This window comes from Nicotiana tomentosiformis, chromosome 8 (genome assembly GCF_000390325.3).
Source record: "Nicotiana tomentosiformis chromosome 8, ASM39032v3, whole genome shotgun sequence".
In the NCBI taxonomy this organism is placed as follows: domain Eukaryota; kingdom Viridiplantae; phylum Streptophyta; class Magnoliopsida; order Solanales; family Solanaceae; genus Nicotiana; species Nicotiana tomentosiformis.
In genome coordinates this window covers 135,552,874-135,575,705 of record NC_090819.1, presented here as the reverse complement: position 1 = coordinate 135,575,705, position 22,832 = coordinate 135,552,874, and the positions used below count along the sequence as shown (strand labels likewise).

At 37.9% G+C, this 22,832-nt stretch overlaps 1 protein-coding gene across 1 annotated transcript; it reads right to left on the bottom strand.

Annotated features, from left to right (window-relative positions):
• Positions 1-4,015: 4,015 nt before the first annotated feature.
• On the bottom strand, positions 4,016-22,318 carry LOC138898203 (uncharacterized). The gene is made up of 4 exons (XM_070184250.1): positions 22,148-22,318; positions 21,398-21,718; positions 4,637-4,798; positions 4,016-4,570 (listed from the first exon to the last, which is right to left on the bottom strand). The coding sequence occupies exons 1-4, from the start codon at positions 22,316-22,318 to the stop codon at positions 4,016-4,018; spliced, it is 1,209 nt and encodes a 402-aa protein (XP_070040351.1).
• Positions 22,319-22,832: the final 514 nt, after the last annotated feature.

The following is a 22,832-nucleotide window of genomic DNA, read 5'->3' as shown; positions in this document are numbered from 1 at the left end:
GGGACACTGCGTTTCACGCCCGCAGGTCTTGATAGACAGGTCGAGAGTCCTCCAAGTAGGCGATCAACTCAGCAGAAGATGTTGGTGCACTCTATTTGCTCCGGAGTTGCTTATTTGGTTAGTATGATTTAGATGTGTATTATTTGGTATGACGGGGTTCTGTCCCGACCTTTATGACAATTATGTATTCTTAGAGGCTTGTAGACATATGTCATGTACGTAAAAGATTGTATGGCCTTGTCGGCCTATGTTCAATGTATGAGTGGTTATTTTGGTCTTATAGGCCCATATGTCATATGTATAAGTTTGTATTCCCCCATGCTTTACTTCGGTTCATTTATCTATGATAGTATGATACGAAAATATACGTTATGTTGGTACTCGGCTGAGTAAGGTAACGGTTTCCCGTCACGACCCATCGGTTTGGGTCGTGACAAGCTGTAACAAAGAAAAAGATTTATGTTAAAAGGTCTTCGAGAAGACAAGATTATTGTACGGGCTAAACGGTCAAATGAACCATGCCCGCATAGATTGCTCAATCCTTAAGCATAAAACATGTACGCATGTAAGATTAGATTCAAAGGAGTTTTTCCAATTTAAGTGACATTAATCGAAATGGGATATTTTATTAGATTCAGAGTCGCCACTTGGGATAATTTTTGGTGTCCCAAGTCACCGATTTATTTTAAATCCCAAATCGAGGAAATTTGACTCTGTTTTACGGTCCGCGAACACAGAAGACCGGGTAAGGAATTCTGTTAACCCGAGAGAAGGTGTGAGGCACTCTCGAATTTCGTAGTTTTAGCACGATCGCTTTAATCATACCTGGCTTAATTAAATGGTTTAATTACTCATTTTAGAACCTATGTACATTTATCTTTTTACCGCTTTTAATTGCTTTATTATTTGTAATTATGGAATTATTTTGAAACGAATCACGCGTACGTGTATTCGTTTTGTTTGGTGTGTCATGAATCATGTCACGCGTACGTGTACACAATCAATAACACTTTATTATTTTTAAGGATTGTTTTGTCAAAGTCGCGCGAACGCATCCTTTGCCTTTAATTTAGAAAATCATAATTATGTCACGCGAACGTATACATAATTACAATAATTAATTGGTTAACACGCACCTAAAGCATACTAAAGTATTCAAAGTATTCTGTTTTTTTTTTATAAATATTTTATTACTATTATTATTTTTTTTACCTATTGGAACGAGTCTTGAATTAGTTCATCGCTCATCTCGTTCCTTATAAATATTGTTTACCACTCCAATTATTTATTCCTTGAAATAGCTAATTCGAATATCATTTTAACACTAATACATGAACTTTCAAACAAATGCATAAATTAATTACCTAAGAATCTGTAACGAGACTAATGAAAACATTAGACATGCATCTTTACTTAAAAGAATAAAAGAGGAAGTAGAAGAAAAATGGGCAACCTACTATTTTGTGCAGCCAATTCATTATAAAATTTTAAGATACAACGATTTAATATATATGAATTTATGTACTGATTCTAACATACTTACAAAGAAACAAGGCTAGGTAACTTGAACAATGGACTGAACCACAGAATAAACTTTTAACAATTATATTTCTTTATCCAAAATGAACCAAATTCTAAGGTGTCAAAAAGATCTAAATATTGTTAATGAGAGCGTCAGAAGAACATTTCATACGTAATAACAAAACTAAAAAAAAAGAATTAGAAGAGTTCCTTCTCTTAAAATATTTCAAACAATGCATAATTCATTCAATCTCTGAATCACTTTTCAAAAATGCAAAACTAGAACCTTAAAATAAGTAAAAGATGAGTAGATCATATAGAAGAGAACCTGTAGAGCAAAGCTTCTTCACTATATAAGAGAGGAACCTCCAAAATAATTTTACAATGACGTAAATCCAAGCGACAAGCAGCAGCGAGAGGAGATAGGAATATCCCGATCAAGACTAAAGTCTTAGAGCGAAAACGGAACCCGAACGATAAACCCAAAGTCGATTGAAATTTAAAATTCTATTTAAACTCCATGTTTTCTACTTAGAAAATCTTTTAAATGAAAGGATGCAATTCCTTCTTTGTTCAAGAAAAACAAAACCTGATCCCCCTTCTTTCTTTCTCTCGTTCTTTTCTTTTAGATAGCAGTAAAGTTTTTTTCCTCCTCCTTCTTTTTTTTCCTAATCTAAATGTATGCCTTATATAGAGAATGTGTAATAGTGTGTGTGTTGATGAATAATAAGAGTGGGAAGGTGGGGGAGTGTGTGTGTGTGTGTGTGAGACGGAAATGGGGATATGGGGTTGGGACGTGAGAGATGTTAGTGAAAATGGGAAAAGAAGTGACGGAGGAGTCATGGATGAGTTGCAAAAGTTTTGAAGTTAAATTTGTTACAAACTCTTTTAAAACATCACGTGAGTAGTGGCTGCTTCTTCTTCTTCCTTTTTTTTTTTAGTTTCTTTTATTAATAGAATTCAAATAAATATTAAAACTAAAAATATTAATTAACTAGTATATATATATATATATATATATTAAATACTTACATATACTTTAAGTAATACAAAGAAAGGTTCTATAGCTTGTTTATTAAAATTCTAATTAAAACAAAATCATATATTTTTTGTAAATTTTCATTTTTCTCTTTACAAATAAAATATGTTCTATAAGTATATATATATATATATATATATATATATTAAAATTAGGCCTAAAGAAAATATTTATACTAAAATAGTATATAATTTGGGTGTGGTAAAAAATTAGTTGTTCACAACTACAAAGCCCAAGGACTACCTTATTTCAAGTTCGAGCAAGTCCTCACTCGACCATACGGCCTGAGGGCTATATTACTTTGAGTTCGAGCAAATACTCACTCGACCATTAAGCCTAAGGGCTACATTATTTCGAGTTCGAGCAAACACTCACTCAACCATAAGGCCTAAGGGCTACACTACTTCGAGTTCGAGCAAACACTCACTCGACCATTAAGCCCAAGGGCTACATTATTTCGAGTTCGAGCAAACACTCACTCGACCATTAAGCCTAAGGGCTACATTAACTCGAGTTCGAGCAAACACTCACTCAACCATAAGTCCTAAGGGCTACATTAACTCGAGTTCGAGCAAACACTCACTCGACCGTTAAGCCTAAGTGCTACATTAGTTAGAGTTCGAGCAAACACCCACTCGACCATAAGGCCTAAGGGCTACATTACTTCGAGTTCGAGCAAACACTCACTCGGCCATTAAGCCTAAGGGCTATATTATTTCGAGTTCGAACAAACACTCACTCGACCATTAAGCCTAAGGGCTACATTAACTCTAGTTCGAGCAAACACTCAGGTCTAAGGGATACATTATTTCGAGTTCGAGCAAACACTCACTTGACCATTAAGCCTAAGGGATACATTAACTCGAGTTCGAGAAAACACTCAGGTCTAAGGGCTATATTATTTCGAGTTCGAGCAAACACTCACTCGATCATTAAGCTTAAGGGATACTCTTACTTCGAGTTCGAGCAAACACTCACTCGACCATTAAGCCTAAGGGCTACATTAACCTGAGTTCGAGCAAACACTCACTCGACCATAATTTCTAAGGGGCTACATTATTTCGAGTTCGAGCAAACACTCACTCGACCATTAAGCTTAAGGGATACTTTTACTTCGAGTTCGAGCAAACACTCACTCGACCATTAAGCCTAAGGGCTATATTAACTCGAGTTCGAGCAAACACTCACCCGACCATTAAAGCCTAAAGACTATTCTTATTTCGAGTTCGAGCAAACACTCACTCGACCTTCGAATAGTTATTCAATGCTAAGGCACTTTTGACCTTTGTATAAATTAACAAAAAACAAAAGATTCGGAAGCTATAAAAGGGAAAAAAGTTTTATATACAAATCTTTTACAAAGGCATCTCGACCCGAATGAAGTTCTTTACAAAGACCGAAAGCAGCCTCAAAAGAAATAACAACAACTGCTTAAGATCCTAAATGGCTTAGTTTTCATCGGAGTCGCGTCCTCGACATCTTCCCACATTTATATTCGCTCGAGCTATCGGAGTCTTCCTCAGGGAAGGCCAGCCTTCGAGCCTTGTTTTCCTCCGCCTTGGAAATTTTAATCTTGGCCCCAACATCGAAGCCCTGAGCACTGACCTCCTCGAGAACTTCTCTCCGAGCCTGCCATTTAGCGTGCTCGACCATGCTCTTGGCTTTGGCTTGGTTGATCTCAACATCGATCCTGAACTGGGCCACTTTAGCATCAACTCTTTTATTGGCCTCGATCACCTCAGATCTGGCCACTTCAAGTTCATCAGCCAAGCTTGCTTTATCAGAAATAGCCAAATCTAACCGATGTTGAAGCTCCTTCATCCTCTCGATCAGCCCCGAGGCATTTTCTTTCGCAGATCGAAGTTGAGCCTCAGACAACTCCAACTGAGATTGAACAACTTCCTTTTTCGAGGCAAGGATATCCATATTCTTTTTAAATTCTTCCGCCTCGGCCAGTAGCCCATCTACCTGTGAGTTGAGCAGTCTGATCTGCTCGATTCTCTGCCGAACCTACAGAATCAGATCGTTAGTAGTTATCTCCAATTCATTTTCACTATCATGGAAAATTCAGAATACCTGCTCAGCCATCTCCTCGTGCTCTTCCCGAGCTGTTGTCAAATCTGCTCGAAGTTTCTCACTAAGAAGCTTGTAAAAGTCACTCTTCTTAGTGAGGTTCCGAACCTCAGCCTCGTGCTCCTCTCGGATTCGGAGGAAGGCCTCGTGATGCAGCACCGAAGCCTACAAACATAGGAAAAATGTTAGAATTAACTACATATATGAATATAAGATAAACAACAAAGATGCCATCGAAGTTACCCGATTCAGAGCATGCTGGACCTCGTTGAAAAGGCAGGCGGGTCCTACCGCACTCATCACTGATGTCATTGCCCACTTAGTTGAAGTTCGGAAAATCATATCGTTTCTCACCACATTTCTTCTGAGAAAAGGGGGGACTATTTGTATATGGTCAAAACCGGTTTTGCTTTTCATGTAATTAGTCGAGATTGGAATATGATGGACCGAGGGTCGTCATCGTAATATTAAGATAAGATCTGAAGCTAGGTTATCAAGCTCAAGAGTCAGGGACCGATCAATACCGAGCTCGAATCGATATCGAGCTCGAGTCAATACCGAGATCGGCCAATATCGAGCTCGAGTCAACATCGAGCTTGAGATCCAAGACCGACCAAGATCGAGCTAAGAGACAAAAAGCCGTTGTAGCCGCATTAGGGGAGAAAATCTCGGCGGGAATTAAGGAAAGACTAATGAACTAATCTATCATGGGATCCCCACTATGTATTTTTAATTATATCCAAAGTATGATTTCTTCACTATATGAAGAGTGGCTATCATTTCTGTAAGCGACATTCAACATTCAAGATTCATACACTCTCACATTTCAAAGATTATTCACTGATATGTAGCAGAGATTATCCTTTTTTGAGTTTATGACATTGATTCATTTTGCTCGTTTATAAATCATTCTCTACTCAATTTGATTTGTATTTCATTCACTTTTTACAGTCAATATTGGATATATATTTCTACTTACCTTTTCAATTTGTACCAAGTTATACCACGTATCCTTAGAACTATGTATAAATTCAACTCTATCCGTTTTTCGGGTAAACAATACTGTTTCGCAACAACCAGAACAGACGATCCAATCGCTGCACGGCCATAGCCACTTAGAAATTTCAAGGCTGAGTACTTCCAAATGTTGTTAGAGAAAGCAATGAAGATTGAAGCCATATACATGATCAAACACCCGAAAAATAGCAGTCTTTCGACCAATTGTGTACCCGAGTCGGCCAAGTATTAGGCCACCAAACAAGCAGCCCATGAAAAAAGATGAAGCAGGAAGTCCTTGAAGTAAAGGGTTGTTAGAGCAATGAAGTGACCATTCAGATACAATGGATGTGTGAATAGGCTTATCCCAATTCCATTCATTGGTAGAAAGTTGACATATATTGGACTTGGAATTGCAGCTAGTGTTATTAAGTTGTGTGCAATGCCATGATGGAATAGCATCAGTAAAGATAGAAATAAATGTTTGTTGAGCCTTAAAGAAACAAGCCAGAGAAACAAGAATGACTTGCAAGATTTGTGGCCATGCAATTCCACAACTTCCAAAAAATAAAGAGTAAATTTCATGGGCGGTCATTAACTTTGTGTTCGTTACCTAAAAGTCACTTTTCTTTCTTTTGTTATGTAAAAGTTATTCAATTTTGTGTTCATTACCCAAAAGTCACTTTTCTTTCATTTGTTACACAAAAATTATTTTACTATGCTCTAGTTATCACAATACTCACTTTGACCAGATTTTACAAACCTTTCACTTGAAAAGTCTGCCCTTGACATTATAAACCTCCCATTTATGCAACACCTTCTATATTATATGCTATATAATATACTTTTACCCAGGTATTTTACTTATAATTAAAATAACTTATATTATTTTATTTATTATTTTTATAATATAGTCGTACATTTAATTTTTTCTTAACATTAATTTTCATGATATATAAGTAGCATTATTAAATTTATCGGTAACAAATAACTTGAACAAATCTCAACTCCACGTTCTTAACCATGCTTAATGAAATATTTTTTAATGAAAATTATAAAATCAAAGCTCACTGATTTATCAGCCAAGCCATACCCATTAATCCAATAAATAAAATACTTACATTTCGCACAATGACACATCGGATTAATACTTTCAAATAAATAATATTAACAGATAAAGCTTTAAAAACTTAATATTAAACATAAATATGTTTGGGACTTTTTCTAAAATTCTTATTAACTATAAAAAAACTATCATTTGTTAAACAAATCTATTTTTATTATTTCAAATAAATATTAAAAAATAAATATTTTTTATTATTTTTATATTTAAAATATGTTCATGTTTAAAATATGATTAAACAAATTGAGTGCCATGGAAAAATTAAATGTATGGATATATTATAAAAGTAATAAATATAATAATATAAAGTTATTTTAATAATAAGTAAAATACCTGGGTAAAAATATATTATATAATATATATAGAAGGTATTACATAAATGAGAGGATTTATAATGTCAAGGTCATAATAGATTGTTCAAGTAAAAGTATTATAAATCTGGCCAATGTGATTTTTATGATAAGTAGAGCAAAGTAAATAATTTTTGTGTATCAAAAGAAAGAAAAGTGACTTTTGATTAATGAACATAAAATTGAATGATTTTTACGTAACCAAAAAAAAAAAAACTTTTACGTAATGAACACAAAATTCAATGACCACCCATGAAAATTACTCCAAAAATGGCTCTATTATTTCTTCAAGAGAAGAAGGTTCATGTAGCTTTTGAGGTTCTTGATCTTGGTAATTCTTGGTTGAAGGAGATTGTGAGATTGAAGGAGTTGAATCAACCATTAAAATTTGGAAGTAATGCACTAAAAATATGGAATTATAACCAAACATCAGGACTGGACCTCTTCCTTCTAGTGATGTCTATATAAGGACTAATCTGCATAATTTATATTATAAGTGATTTAATTGTGTTAATACTCTTAACTCAAATCGTCGTGTGATTTTTGAGCAATTATCAATTGGTTCATGCTTCTCATGATTTCTAAACTAAGGAATTTCTTCCAGGAGACAACATGGTAAAAGCTTTTTTGTGATTTTTTCTGAATATTTTCTTCCATTAGGAATAAACAACTAAATATTTTTATCATTGACTTTATGTATGAAGAGTTGCTTATTTCTTTGTTTCACAAGCCAAGAGTTTCACTAATTTATTCTATGCATGGAACTTAAATATTCAAAGAAAGTTCCATGTCGCGGAAGAAATTAAGTTGATATTATGATAAATCTATATGTTAACAGTATATGAATCAATCTGATACAGATATAACAACCAAGAGAAAGAGGACCTTTCAGGCCAAGGGAGAAGACAACCCCTTCTGCCATCAAAATGGTTATGTATGAGTTGGATGATTAGCTTAAAATATGATTCAAGGATTAATATAAACTTGTTAATTACGATCAACAATCAATGATTAATAAGTATATGCCATGCAAGTAACATCAATATGGCCATTTATACTTGTTCAAAATAATCCACACATTTCTAAAAACATCATAAAAAACTACAGGTTAATAATTTTGCAATAACTTCCCCTTATTTTGGTTTCTAGATCTTGAAGTTGCAAACTTTTGAGTTTTCTGAGCAGATCATCTGCCACTTTGCTGCATTTTTATCCATTTTCCTTCTTTAGCTGGGAGACAATTTTGACCTTTTTGCCTCAAATTATTTAGCAGTTTGAAAGCTTAATATCAAGACATGAAAAAATCAACAGTGTAGTCTATAGGAAGTAGTTGTATGCATGCAAACAATTAGTCTTATTACTTCACCATCGATTCTGTTTCTCCTTCTTAGCTTTTTTCCCTCTTCCTCATTTATGGTGTCTAAAGGGACTGCAATCACTGCACCCATGGATGTGAACTAATGCTCGATAGCTCCTGCTAAGGTGAGAAATTCTGCGATATAGCTGCTACTACCAAGTGAACTGATATTGATCAAAGTTGAAAAAGAAAAAGAGGTGCTAAGACTGCAACCACTGCATCCTCTTGTGTCTAATCAAATCACCGAGGAGAGTGAAAAAGGGTCCATCAAACGAGCAGTTCAAGCAGTAAAATGAAGAAGGCATACCCCTATGCTGATTGAGCTACTGGCCCAGTAGACCATTCAAATGGTGGATGAATGGACCAGTTCTTTATAGCTGATCAAATTTGCATGAAAGATATTTTTCCAAGTTTGCTGAGCATCAGGTATGGTGCTAAATGTTTATTGTGCCTTAAAGATTTAAGAGAAAGAGACATAAGTTGCAAGATTTGAGGCCACCCAAAGCTTTGTGTGTATGCTCAATCCTCTCAATCCTTATTACTACCGTTAGGATCGGGTTACCGGGTAGTGCGTAATTTAGCCAAACAACGTTATAATGATAATAACAAAGACAATGCAAGTTGATAGTAACGGCAATTAAAGAAGATAAAGAAGACACAAATTTAACGTGGTTCGGTCAAGGTGACATACGTCCACAAGCGGAGAGGAGCAATTTTACTATACCAACAAGAGTACAAAAGAGAGTACAAAATTAGAGTAAATACTCTAATTAGTCCCAAATACCCCAAGAAAATAACCTCACAAGATCACTCCAAAGAAAGGGTTCACACAAGTATTTCCCAACACTCACTCTCTTACAAAATACTCTATAATGAAATAAAGGAGGAGAAAGAAAGATAAGAGTGAAAAGCTCTTGAATTGATGTATTTGCAAATGAGGAGAAACTCCTCTATTTATAGCAAGAAATCCTTGGCCTAATAGTAGATATTATGTCATGACAAATGTATGATCCACAATTTTTGTTATAATGGATATTATGTGTGATGACCCAAAAATATCATCTTTAAATTTAATAAGTAATTATGTGTTCTAAGATCTCGAAAAGTACCATTTTTCATTCCTTGACTTGCGTGTGTAGTCCAAAATTTTTTTCGGAAAGTTTCATGTGAAAAATGGATTAAAATGTGAAATAGAGCTTTAAAACTCAAGTGAGTTGACTTTGGTCAATATTTTTAGCAAACGAATCCGGATCAGTATTTTGATAGTTCCAGTAGCTCCGTATCGTGATTTGGGACTTGGGCATATGCCCGAAATTTAATTTGGAGGTCCCTAGCTCAAGTTATGACCATTTAACGGAACTAGCAATTTAAAGGTTAAAGATTTCCAAGTTTGACCACAGGGTTGACTTTTTGATATCGGAGCCGGAATCCGATTTTGAAAATTTAAACAGCTCCGTTATGTCATTTATGACTTGTGTGCCAAATTTGAAGTCATTCCGGATTCATTTAATATGTTTTGGCACGAGATTTGCAAATTGAAAAGTTTAAAACTCAAAGTTCGAATCGAGGTGTGAATTATAATTTTAATGTTGTTTGACGTGAATTGAAACCCCGAGTAAGTTCGTATTATGTTTCTGGACTTGTTGGAATATTCAGACGAGGTCCCGAGTGTCTCGGATGAGTTTCGGACGAGCCACAGAGCAATTGGAACCCGCTGCCTAGTGCTGGTTTTGGTGTGTCGCACCTGCGACATTTTATGCGCAGCTGCGTGGCCGCTCCTGCGGAATACCAGTCGCTTCTGCAACACTGGACATCCTTGCCGAGCTCCACTTCTGCGAAGAAATGAGCGCATGTGCGAAACCGCATCCGCGATGGACAAGCCGCTTCTGCGGTCACTTGTGCGCTTCTGCGATGTCGCATGTGCGATAATTTTGGGCGCAGATGCCCAAAATTGTAAAACTTTCCAAAAACGAAAAATTTAGATTTGAAGGTCCATTTGATACCGGAATTGGACAATTTTTATATGGTTGAACTCGTATCGGAACGGGTGTTCGGATTTCATAAGTTTTTTCGGGATTTGAGACGTGGGTCCCACTATCGAATATTTAAATGAATTTTAGATTTTTATCCGGAAAATTTGTAAATTCATATGGAATTAATTCCTATGATTAGCATTGAATATATCGAATTATTTGTGAATAGATTTGAAGCTTTCAGAGATAAATTTAAAAGGAAAAGTTGTGGTTGAGTAATTGATTGGAATTTGCAAAGCGAGGTAAGTGTCGTGGTTAACCTTGACTTGAGGGAATAGAACCCTTAAATTATTTGTTATGTGAATTGCATGTGAACGACGTATAGGCGAGGTGACGAGTGTCTATACGTCGTCAAATTAATTGTTTGCCTGCTTACTCGAAAAATCATAAATTATTTTAAATCATAAATTAATTATTATAATAATTATTTTTCTAATATTGTTTGTCAAATATTAATTCTTGAATTCCTACATTAATTGTTACATACTATTTGAATTATATGTTTTAATTGTTATTTAATATTTAGCATATTAAATATTAAACTACCTAATTTCTCTATGATTTTTATAATAAATTGTTATTTGTCATTGTTTGGTTCATTAATAAATTATTATTATTGTGTGCCTTGATGCTTAATAATTTCTCATTGGACGTGGTATTTATTGGAGTAAGTTTTATTACATTTACGAGTTATTTAAAATTATATTGGGGGAACGGGTTGCACGCCACAAAGGAAATGAAAGTATATATATATATATATATATTGGGGGATCGGATTGCACGCCGCAATAGACTTATTTAAAAGTCAATATTGGGGGATCAGATTGCACGCCGCAATAGACTTATTTAAAAGTCAATATTAGGAGATCGGACTACACGCCGCAACAGACTTATTTAAAAGTCTATATACATATATTTGATTGAAATAAATATATGACAGACTAGATTAAAAGGAATATATTGGGAGAGCGGGTTGTACGCTGCAACAGAATTGAATGTGAATATATTATGAGAGCGGGTTGCACGCTGCAACAGAATTGGGTGAAATAATAATGGATTATGACTGCCGAGTTGGATTAATTATTATAAATGAGTTACTTGATTTATTTCTATTATTTGTTGTTGTTATTAATGTTGCGTACAAGTTAATGTAAGTGAACCGCCTTAGCCTCGTCACTACTTCATCGAGGTTAGGCTCAGCACTTACCATTACATGGGGTCGGTTGTACTGATACTATACTCTGCACTTCTTGTGCAGATTTCGGAGTTGGTCCCATTGGCGTGCTATAGACTTGCTCGGATTTCAGCTATTCGGAAGAGACTTGAGGTATAATTGCATGGCGTCCGCAGTTCTGAAGTCTCTGTCCATTTTACTTTAGCTATGTGTTTATTTCCTGACAACTTTATTTTATTTCAGACCTTTATTTGTATAATTGTAGAAGCTCGTGCACTTGTGACACCAATTCTGGGATGGTATTTAGACACCGTTATTTTTATGGATTATTCACTATATTTTAGACGTTACTTCCGCAATTATTCTCGGTTATTAATAGATTTAATTTTTTTTAAAAAATGGATAATATTATTCTAACGTTGGCTTGTCTAGCAATTGACATGTTAGGCGTCATCACGGTCCGAAGGTGGGAATTTCGGGTCGTGACAGTTGGTATAAGAGAACTATGTTACATAGGTCTCACGAGTCATGAGCAAGCTTAGTAGAGTTTGAAGGATCGGTACAGAGACGTGTGTACTTATCTCTTAGAGGCTATGAAGTTTAGGAACAATATCACTTCTTTCTTATTCTGTCGTGCGATTTTATTCTATCATCGATGATTGAATCATTCTACTCTTAATCTCTCGCAGATGGTGAGAACACTTAATATCTCTATCGATGGTCAGGGACCAGAACCCCCGGTGGAAACTATGGCCAGGGGTAGATGTCGAGGCTGAGGTCGTGCTAGAGACCGAGGCCGAGGCCGAGGTAGAGCTCAGTCCAGAGATCGAGCAGCTGCACTTGTTGAAGAACCTCAGGTGGACCTTCAGGAGGAGGTTCCAGTTCAGAATGTACTAGTTGGACCAGTTTAGGTCCCGGAAGGATTCATAGCCATTCTAGTACTTCAGGACGCTCTAGGCCATTTGGTAAGTCTTATGGAGGGCGTAGCCCATAATGGTACATTTCTAGTGGCACCAGCCATCTCACAGGCTGGGGGAGGAGCACAAACTCCCACTACTCCCTCTCCGGAGCAGATGGCTCCCCAGAATCAGGCTCCAGCAGCCCCGCCAGTTGTGGTAATTCAACCAATTGTTGCGACACAGATCAGTGATAGGCCCGCCATATCTTTTGAGGCCTTATTGAGACTGGATAAGTTTACCAAGCTCTTTCCAGTTCACTTCAGTGGTACACCTTCTGAAGACCCACATGATTATCTTGAAAGCTACCACGAGGTGTTGCGGAACATGGGTATAGTTGAGACCAATGAGGTTGATTTTGCTGTATTTCAGATGACAGGTTCCGCTAAGAGGTGGTGGAAAGATTATACATTGACCAGACCAGTTGGATCGCCTGCACTTACCTGGGAGCAGTTCTCTCAGCTATTTCTGGAGAAGTTCCTTCCTATCACACTGAGAGAGAGGAATTCCGCAAGCAATTTGAGTGTCTACAGCAGGGCAGTATGACTGTTACTCAATATGAGTCCCGTTTTGTAGATTTGGCCCGTCATGCTCGCCTTTTACTACCTACGGGGGGAGGGAGAGTGGGGAGGTTTAATGAGGGAGTCACTCACCCTATCAGACTTCAGATGGCCAAGGAGACCAGAAGTGAGATTTCTTTTCAGGAAGCTGCTAATATCGCAAGGAGGATCGAGATGGTTCTTACATAGGAGAGATGTCAGAGGTCAGATAAGATGCCTCGTCAGTTCGGTGGTTTCAGTGGTGCCTCGTCTGGAGGCAGAGGTAATTTTGGTAGGGGTCATCCTCCCAGACCATTTGATTCAGCACTTCATGTATCTCCCGGTGCTTCAGGGAGTCACGGTCCTATTATGCCTTACTATGGACAACCAACATTTAGTGCACATTCAGCTCCTATCAGTGCACCACCACTCTATAGTTACTATAATGGTTATCCGGTCCATCTGGGTCAGCTTCAACTTTAGCAGCCACGACATCAGGATGAGTGTTATGAGTATGGGAACATTGGTCACATCAGGAGGTATTGCCCTAGATTGGCGAGTAATAGATCTCGACAAGATTCTCGTGCCATCATACCGACACCGGTTGATTCACCGCCTGCTCAGCCAGCTAGAGGTAGGGGTCAAGCAGCTAGAGGTGGAGGTCAGGCCATTAAAGGCGGAGGTCAGGCCATTAAAGGTGGAGGTCAGGCCATTAAAGGTGGAGGTCAAGCCGTTAGAGGTGGAGGCCAGCCAGTTAGAGGCCGTCCCAGGGACGTAGTTCAGAGTGGTGGGGCCCAACCCTATTTTTATGCTTTTCCAGCTAGGCCTGAGGCCGAGTCATCTGATGGTGTGATCACAAGTATTATTCCAATTTTCCATATAGATGCTTCAGTTCTATTTGATCCAAGATCTACTTATTTCTATGTGTCCTCCTATTTTGCTTCATATTTGGTTGTGCCTTGTGATTCTCTGAGTTCTTCTGTGTGTGTATTTACACTGGTGGGAGACTCTGTTATAGTAGATCATGTCTATCGTTCGTGTGTGGTTACTATTGGTAATCGTGAGACTAGTGTGGATCTTCTACTTCTTGATATGGTAGATTTTGATGTCATTTTATGTATGGATTAGTTGTCCCCTTATCATACTATATTGGATTGTCATGCCAAGACAATGACCCTAGCTATGCCGGGGTTACCTCAGTTAGAGTGGAAAAGAACTCTTGGTCATTCTGCCAGCATGGTTATTTCTTATATGAAAGCTCAGCGTATGGTAGATAAAGGGTGTCTAGCCTATTTGGCTTATATTTGCGATCTCAGTGCGGATGTCCCTTCTATGGACTCAGTACCAGTTGTTCGTGAATTTTCAGAAGTATTTCCTGCAGATTTGTCGGGGATGTCACCCGACAGAGATATTGACTTCTGTATTGATTTGGCTCCGGGAACTCATCCCATTTCTATTCCACCATACCGTATAGCCCCGCCAGAATTGAAAGAGCAGTTACAAGACTTGCTTGATCATGGATTCATTAGACCCAGTGTCTCGCCTTGGGGTGCACCAATATTATTTGTAAAGAAGAAAGATGGCTCTATATGGATGTGTATATATTATCGGCAGTTGAACAAAGCCACTATCAAAAACAAATATCTGTTGCCAAGAATTGATGACTTATTTGATCAGCTTCAGGGTGCCAAGGTATTTTCGAAGATTGATTTGAGGTCTAGTTGCCATCAGTTGAAGATTAGGGCATCTGATATCCCTAAAACAGCTTTTCGAACTCGGTATGGTCATTACGAATTCTTAGTGATGTCATTTGGGTTGACAAATTCCCCAGCAGCATTTATGGATTTGTTGAATCGGGTGTTCAAGCCTTATTTGGACTCTTTTATGGTCGTATTCATTGATGATATCTTAATTTACTCCAGCAGTTGAGAGGAGCATGAGCAGCATCTTCGAAGTGTGCTTCACACTTTGAAGAATAATCAGTTATATGCCAACTTTTCAAAATATGAGTTTTGGTTAGACTCAATTGCCTTTTTGGGGCATGTTGTATCGGCAAAAGGCATAAAGGTGGATCCTAAGAAGATTGAGGCTATTCAAAATTGTCCTAGACCTACTTCAGTTATAGAGATTCGGAGTTTCCTGGGTTTAGCAGGTTATTATCATCGGTTCGTGGAAGGGTTTTCATCTATAACAAGCCCATTGACCAGATTGACCCAGAAATGTGTCCCATTCAGATGGTCAGACGAGTGTGAGTTGAGCTTTCAGAAGCTCAAGACCGCTTTGACTACGACGCTAGTGTTGGTATTACCCACAGGTTCAGGATCGTATACGTTATATTGTGACGCATCTCACATTGGGCTTGGTGCAGTATTAATGCAAGATGGCAAGGTAATAGCATATGCGTCGCGACAGTTGAAAGTTCAGGAGAAGAATTATCCTATTCATGACTTAGAATTGGCAGCCATTGTTCACGCGCTGAAGATTTGGAGGCATTACCTCTACGGTGTCTCGTGTGAGGTATTTACTGATCATCGTAGCCTTCAATATCTGTTCAAATAAAAGGATCTAAATTTGAGGCAGAGAAGATGGTTGGAGTTGTTGAAAGACTATGATATCACCATTTTGTATCACCCCGGAAAGGCCAATGTGGTGGCCGATGCTTTGAGTAGAAAGGCAGTGAGTATGGGCAGTCTTGCGTATATTCCGGTTGGTGAGAGTCCATTAGCTGTAGATGTTCAAACTTTGGCTAATAAATTTGTGAGGTTAGATGTATCAGAACCCAGTCGGGTTCTAGCTTGCACAGTCGCTCGGTCTTCTTTACATGAGCGCATCAGAGAGAGGCAATATGATGATCCTCATTTACTTGTCCTTAAGGACACGGTGCGGCACGGTGATGCCAAACCGGTTGTTGTGGGGGAAGATGGGGTTCTGCGAATGCAAAGTCGTATTTTTGTGCCTAATGTGGATGGGCTTCGTGAATTAATTCTTGAAGAAGCACACAATTCCAAGTATTCTATTCATCCAGGTACCTCCAAAATGTATCAAGATTTGCGGTAACATTATTGGTGGAGGAGAATGAAAAAGGATATAGTTGCACATGTAGCTTGGTGTCTTAATTGTCAGCAAGTTAAGTACGAGCATCAGAGACTTGGTGGTTTGCTTCAGAAGTTAGAAATTCCTGAGTGGAAGTGGGAGCGTATCACTATGGATTTTGTTGTTGGGCTCCCACAGACTCAGAGAAAATTTGAAGCAGTTTGGGTCATTGTGGACAGGTTGACCAAGTCAGCACATTTCATCCTAGTGGCAGTTACCTATTCTTTAGAGAGGTTAGCTGAAATTTACATTCGTGAGATTGTCCGCCTTCACAGTGTGCCCGTATCTATTATTTCAGATCGAGGTACGCAGTTTACCTCATATTTCTGGAAGGCTGTACAATGTGAGTTAGGCACGCGGGTGGAGTTGAGTACAACATTTCATCCACAGACAGACGGACAGTCAGAGCGCACTATTCAGATATTGGAAGATATGCTCCGCGCTTGAGTTATAGACTTTGGAGGTTCTTGTGATCATTTCTTACCACTTGCGGAGTTTGCTTATAATAATAGCTACCAGTCGAGCATTCAGATGGCTCCATATAAGGCATTATACGAAAGGCGATGCCAATCGCCAGTTGATTTGTTTGAACCGGGAGAGGCTCGGTTGTTGGGTACCGATTTGGTACAGGATGCCTTGGATAAGGTCAAAATTATTCAGGATCGACTTCGCACAGCTCAGTCTAGGTAAAAGAGTTATACCGACCGTAAAGTTCGTGATATTGCATTCATGGTTGGAGAAAGAATATTGCTCCAGGTTTCACCTATGAAAGGTGTAATGAGGTTCGGAAAGAAGGGCAAGTTGAGCCCTAGGTATATCGGACCCTTTGAAATTCTTGAAAGGACGGCTGAAGTAGCCTACAGGCTTGCATTACCACCTAGTTTATCAGTGATTCATCTGGTGTTCCATGTGTCTATGCTCCGAAAATACCACGGTGATCCGTCCCATGTGTTAGATTTCAGCTCAGTCCAATTGGACAAAGATTTGACTTACGAGGAGGAGCCGGTGGCTATTCTAGCCCAACAGGTCCGACAATTGAGGTCTAAGAGTTATCCTTCAGTTCGGGTGCAAGGGAGAGGTTAGCCGGTAGAGGCATCTACCTGGGAGTCCGAGTCGGACATGCGGAGTAAATATCCATATTTTTTCTCCAGCTTAGGTACTTTTTCTAACTCCGTTCGAGGACGAACGTTTGTTTTAGAGGTGGAGAATGTGATGACCAAAAATGTCATCTTTAAATTTAATAAGTAATTATGTATTATAAGACCTCAAAAAGTATCATTTTTCATTCATCGACTTGCGTGCGCATTCCGAAATTTTTTCGAGAAAGCTTCATGTGAAAAATGGATTAAAATGTGAAATAGAGCTTTAAAACTCAAGTGACTTGACTTTGGTAAATTTTTATAGCAAACAGACCCGGATTAGTATTTTGATAGTTCCGGTAGCTCCGTATCGTGATTTGGGACTTGGGCATATACCCGAAATTTAATTTGGAGGTCCTTAACTCAAGTTATGACCATTTAACGGAACTAACAATTTAAAGGCTAAAGATTTTCAAGTTTGACCACGGGGTTGAACTTTTGATATCGGAGTCGGAATCCGATTCTAGAAATTTGAACAGCTCCATTATGTCAATTATGACTTGTGTGCCAAATTTGAAGTCATTCCGGATTCATTTAATATGTTTTGGCACGAAATTTACAAATTGAAAAGTTTAAAATTCAAAGTTCGAATCGAGGTGTGAATTGTAATTTTGATGTTGTTTGACGTGAATTGAAACCCCGAGTAAGTTCGTATTATGTTTTTGGACTTGTTGGAATATTCGGACGAGGTCCCGAGTGGCTCAGATGAGTTTCAGACGAGCCACAGAGCAATTGGAACCCGTTGCCCAGTGCTGTTTTGGTGTGTCGCACCTGCGATATTTTGTGCGCAGGTGCGTGGCCGCTCCTGCGGAATACCAGTCGCTTCTACGACACTGGGCAGCCTTGCTGAGCTCCGCTTCTGGGAAGAAATGAGCGCAGGTGCGAAACCGCATCCGCGATGGACAAGCCGCTTCTGCGAGGACGACCGCTTCTACGGTCACTTGTGCTCTTCTGCGATGTCGCAGGTGCGGCAATTTTGGGCGCATATGCGGCCACTGGTCAAGCTGCCCTCTTCCACAAATGCGAGCTTTGTCTCGCAAATGCGATACCGTAGGTGCGAAAATATAGGCCGCATATGCGAAAATGCTGGATAAATACATAAAATCGGGTCTTAGCCATTTTTACTCATTTTTGAGTTTTAAGTCTCGGATTTTGGCGATTCCAAAGGGATTTTTTCACGAATATGATTATATAACCAAAAATGATTATATTTCACGAATTCATGTCTATATTCATCATTTATTTCGGATTTAGATGGAAGAAATCGGAATTTTTGTAAAACTTTCCAAAAATAAAAAATTTAGATTTGAAAGTCCATTTGATATCGGAATTGGACAATTGTTATATGGTTGAACTCGTATCGGAATGAGTGTTCGGATTTCGTGAGTTTTTCCGGGATTTGGGATGTGGGTCCCACTATCAAATATTTAAATGAATTTCATATTTTTATCCGAAAAATTTGTAAATTCATATGGAATTAATTTCTATGATTAGTATTGAATATATCGAATTGTTTGTGAATAGATTTGAATCTTTCAGAGACAAATTTAAAAGAAAAAGTTGTGGTTGAGTAATTGATTGGAGTTTGCAAAGCGAGGTAAGTGTCGTGGTTAACCTTGACTTGAGGGAATAGAACCCTTAAATTATTTGTTATGTGAATTGCATGTGAACGACGTATATGCGAGGTGACGAGTGTCTATACGTCGTCAAATTAATTGTTTGCCTGCTTACTCGAAAAATCATAAATTATTTTAAATCATAGACAAGGTGGGTTGCTCTGATGTTAGCATCCTCCACTTCCAACCAAGAGGTTGTGAGTTCGAATCACCCCAAGAGTAAGGTGGGGAGTTCTTGGAGGGAAGGATGCCGGGGGTCATTTGGAAACAGCCTCTCTACCACAGGGTAGGGGTAAGGTCTGCGTACACACTACCCTCCCCAAACCCCACTAGTGGGATTATACTGGGTTGTTGTTGTTGTTGTTGTTTTAAATCATAAATTAATTATTATAATAATTATTTCTCTCCATTCTTTGTCAAATATTAATTCTTGAATTCCTGCATTAATTGTTACATGCTATTTGAATTATGTGTTTTAATTGTTATTTGACATTTAGCATATTAAATATTAAATTACCTAATTTCTCTATGATTTTCATAATAAATTATTATTTGTCATTGTTTGGTTCATAAATAAATTATAATTATTGTGTGCCTTGATGCTTAATAATTTCTCATTGGACGTGGTATTTATTGGAGTAAGTTTTATTATATTTATGAGTTATTTAAAATTATATTGGGGAAACGGGTTGCACGCCGCAACGAAAATGAAAGTATATATATATATATATATATATATATTGAGGGATCGGATTGCACGCCGCAATAGACTTATTTAAAAGTCAATATTGGGGGACCTGATTGCACGCCGCAATAGACTTATTTAAAAGTCAATATTGGGGGATCGAATTACACGCCGCAATAGACTTATTTAAAAGTCAATATTGGGGGATCAGATTGCACGCCGTAACAGACTTATTTAAAAGTCTATATATATACTTGATTGAAATAAATATATGACAGACTTGATTAAAAGGAATATATTGGGAGAACGGATTGCACGCTGCAACAGAATTGAATGTGAATATATTGTGAGAGCGGGTTGCACGCTGCAACAGAATTGGATGAAATAATAATGGATTATGACTGCTGAGTTGGCTTCAATTATTATAAATGAGTTACCTGATTTATTTTTATTATTTATTATTGTTATTAATATTGCGTACATGTTAATGTAAGTAAACCGCCTTAGCCTCGTCACTACTTCGTCGAGGTTAGGCTCAGCACTTACCAGTATATGGGGTCGGTTGTACTGATATTACACTCTGCACTTCTTGTACAAATTTGAGGTGGTCCCAGTGGCGTGCTATAGACTTGCTCGGATTTCAGCTATCCGGAGGAGACTTGAGGTATAACTGCATGGCGTCTGCAGTTCTGAAATCCCCGTCCAATTTATTTTAGCTGTGTGTTTATTTCCAGACAACTTTATTTTATTTCAGACCTTTATTTGTATAATTCTAGAAGTTAGTGTACTTGTGACACCAATTCTGGGATGGTATTTAGACACCGTTATTTTTATGGATTATTCACTATATTTCAAACGTTACTTCCGCAATTGTTCTTTGTTATTAATAAATTTAAAAATTATTTTAAAAATGGATAATATTATTCTAATATTGGCTTGCCTAGCAAGTGAAATGTTAGGCGCCATCATGGTCCGGATGTGAGAACTTCGTGTCGTGACATTATGTCATGGCAAATGTCATGCAAATTTGGCCATATTACAAATCTCCACCTTGGCCTAATTTCGGCTTATATATAGTAAATTTGCTCCACCTTCTCCGCAAAAACCCCCAATGGGCAAAATCATTCTTCATAAATGCCAATCAAGTTCATGCAAAGCTTGAACTTAGACACTGCAAGAGGTTTTGTGAACATGTCAGCAGGATTGTCTCTAGTGTTGATCTTCTGAACAAAGACTTTTTCTTCAGCAATGGTTTCTCGGATGAAATGATACTTTATATCAATGTGCTTCATCCTCTCATGATACATTTGATATTTAGTCAAGTGAATGGCACTTTGACTATCACGGAAAATGGTAATACCACCTTGGTGTAAATTGAGTTCCGCAAATAGACCCTTTAACCATAAAGCTTATTTGATCGCCTCAGTCACTTCCATATATTCTGCTTCGGTCGTAGATAAAGCTACTACATGTTGTAATGTAGCTTTCCAACTAATAGCGTAACCACCGATGCAAAATACATAGCATGTCAGTGATCTTCTTTTGTCAAGATCACCTGCATAATCTAAGTCTACAAAACCAACCAAAGTGTTAGTATTTCTCTCAAACTCCAAACACGTGTTTGAAGTACCTCGCAAGTATCTGAGAATCCATTTCACAGCATGCCAATGTTCTTTACAAAGGCAAGCCATATACCGGCTTACCACGCTCAATGCTTGTGAAATGTCTGGACGTGCATAAACTATTGCATACATAATACTGCCGACTGCACTGGAATAAGGAACCTGTGCCATGTACCTCTCTTCTTCCTCTGACTGCGGGGACTGAGCAACTGATAACTTAAAATGAGCAGCAAGAGGGGTACTAACTGGTTTAACATCTTTCATGCCGAACCTCTCCAAGACTTTCTCCAAGTACTTCTTCTGGGTCAGAAATAGCCGGTTGGCTTTTCGATCTCTTTTGATCTCCATGCCAAGGATTTTCTTAGCTGCTCCCAAATCTTTCATCTCAAATTCACTTTCCAGCTAACTTTTCAAATTGTGAATTTCTATTAAATCCTTAGCAGCAATGAGCATGTCATCAACATATAATAATAGGTACACGAATGAACCATCATTTAACTTCCGAAAGTAAACACAACTATCATACATGCTCCTCGAATAACCATGACCCAACATAAAGGAATGAAACATTTTATACCATTGTTTTGGAGATTCCTTTAATTCCTACAAGGATTTCTTGAATAAGCAAACATGATATTCTTTTCCTTCAATTTCAAATCCTTCGGGTTGATGCGTGTATATTTGTTCCTCAAGTTTGCCATGTAAGAAAGCTGTCTTAACATCAAGTTGTTCTAATTCCAAATCATACATGGCAACGAAGGCAAGCAAGACACAAATAGAGCTATGTTTAACAACATGTGAGAAAATATCATTAAAATCAACTCCTTGTACCTGACTATAGCCCTTTGCAACTAATCGTGCCTTATACCTCGCATCTTCAACCCTTGGAATGTCATCCTTTTTCTTGAAGATCCATTTGTAACCAATAATTCTTTTTCCTGATGGCGGCTTCACAAGAGACCATGTACCATTCTTGTGGAGAGACTCAATTTCTTCATTCATTGCAATCACCACTTGGCTGAGTCAGCACCAGAAACTGCTTTTGAATGTTTTGATGATTCTCCAATTTCTTCAATTTCCTGTGCAACTGAAAAAGCAAATGCAACATAATCTCCAAACCTTAATGGTTGTTTACCTTCTCTTCTTGGTCTATGATTGGCTACAGAATACTCCTCTTCTTCTGGTTCAACTTCAGGAGTCTCAATTTCAGGAATTTCAGCTTCTGTCTCAACTTCAGGAGTTTCAAGTGTATTTTGCTCCAAAGTTGATGAGCTTGGCTCATAAGGAATGCCAATCTCAATATCTACCTGGTTCTGTGTACTCTTTCCTTTATTTGTATTACAAGAACTAGAAGACTCTTTTCTCGAATGTAACATAGATGATTCATCAAAGGTTACATCTCTGCTAATTATAAATTTTGATGTTGTGGGATCATGATACCATAGTCGGTATCCTTTCACCCCAGATGCATACCCAAGAAAAATGCACTTTTTAGCCCTTGGCTTTAATTTTCCAT

Excerpts from the sequence above, each read along its gene's own strand:
- LOC138898203 (XM_070184250.1), bottom strand. The coding sequence starts at position 22,318 with ATGAATGAAGAAATTGAGTCTCTCCACAAGAATGGTACATGGTCTCTT. Across the intron at positions 21,719-22,147 it reads TTGCAAAGGGCTATAGTCAG|CTGGAAAGTGAATTTGAGAT; the intron begins GTACAAGGAGTT and ends TTGAAAAGTTAG. Across the intron at positions 4,799-21,397 it reads TTTCACAAGCATTGAGCGTG|GCTTCGGTGCTGCATCACGA; the intron begins GTAAGCCGGTAT and ends CTATGTTTGTAG.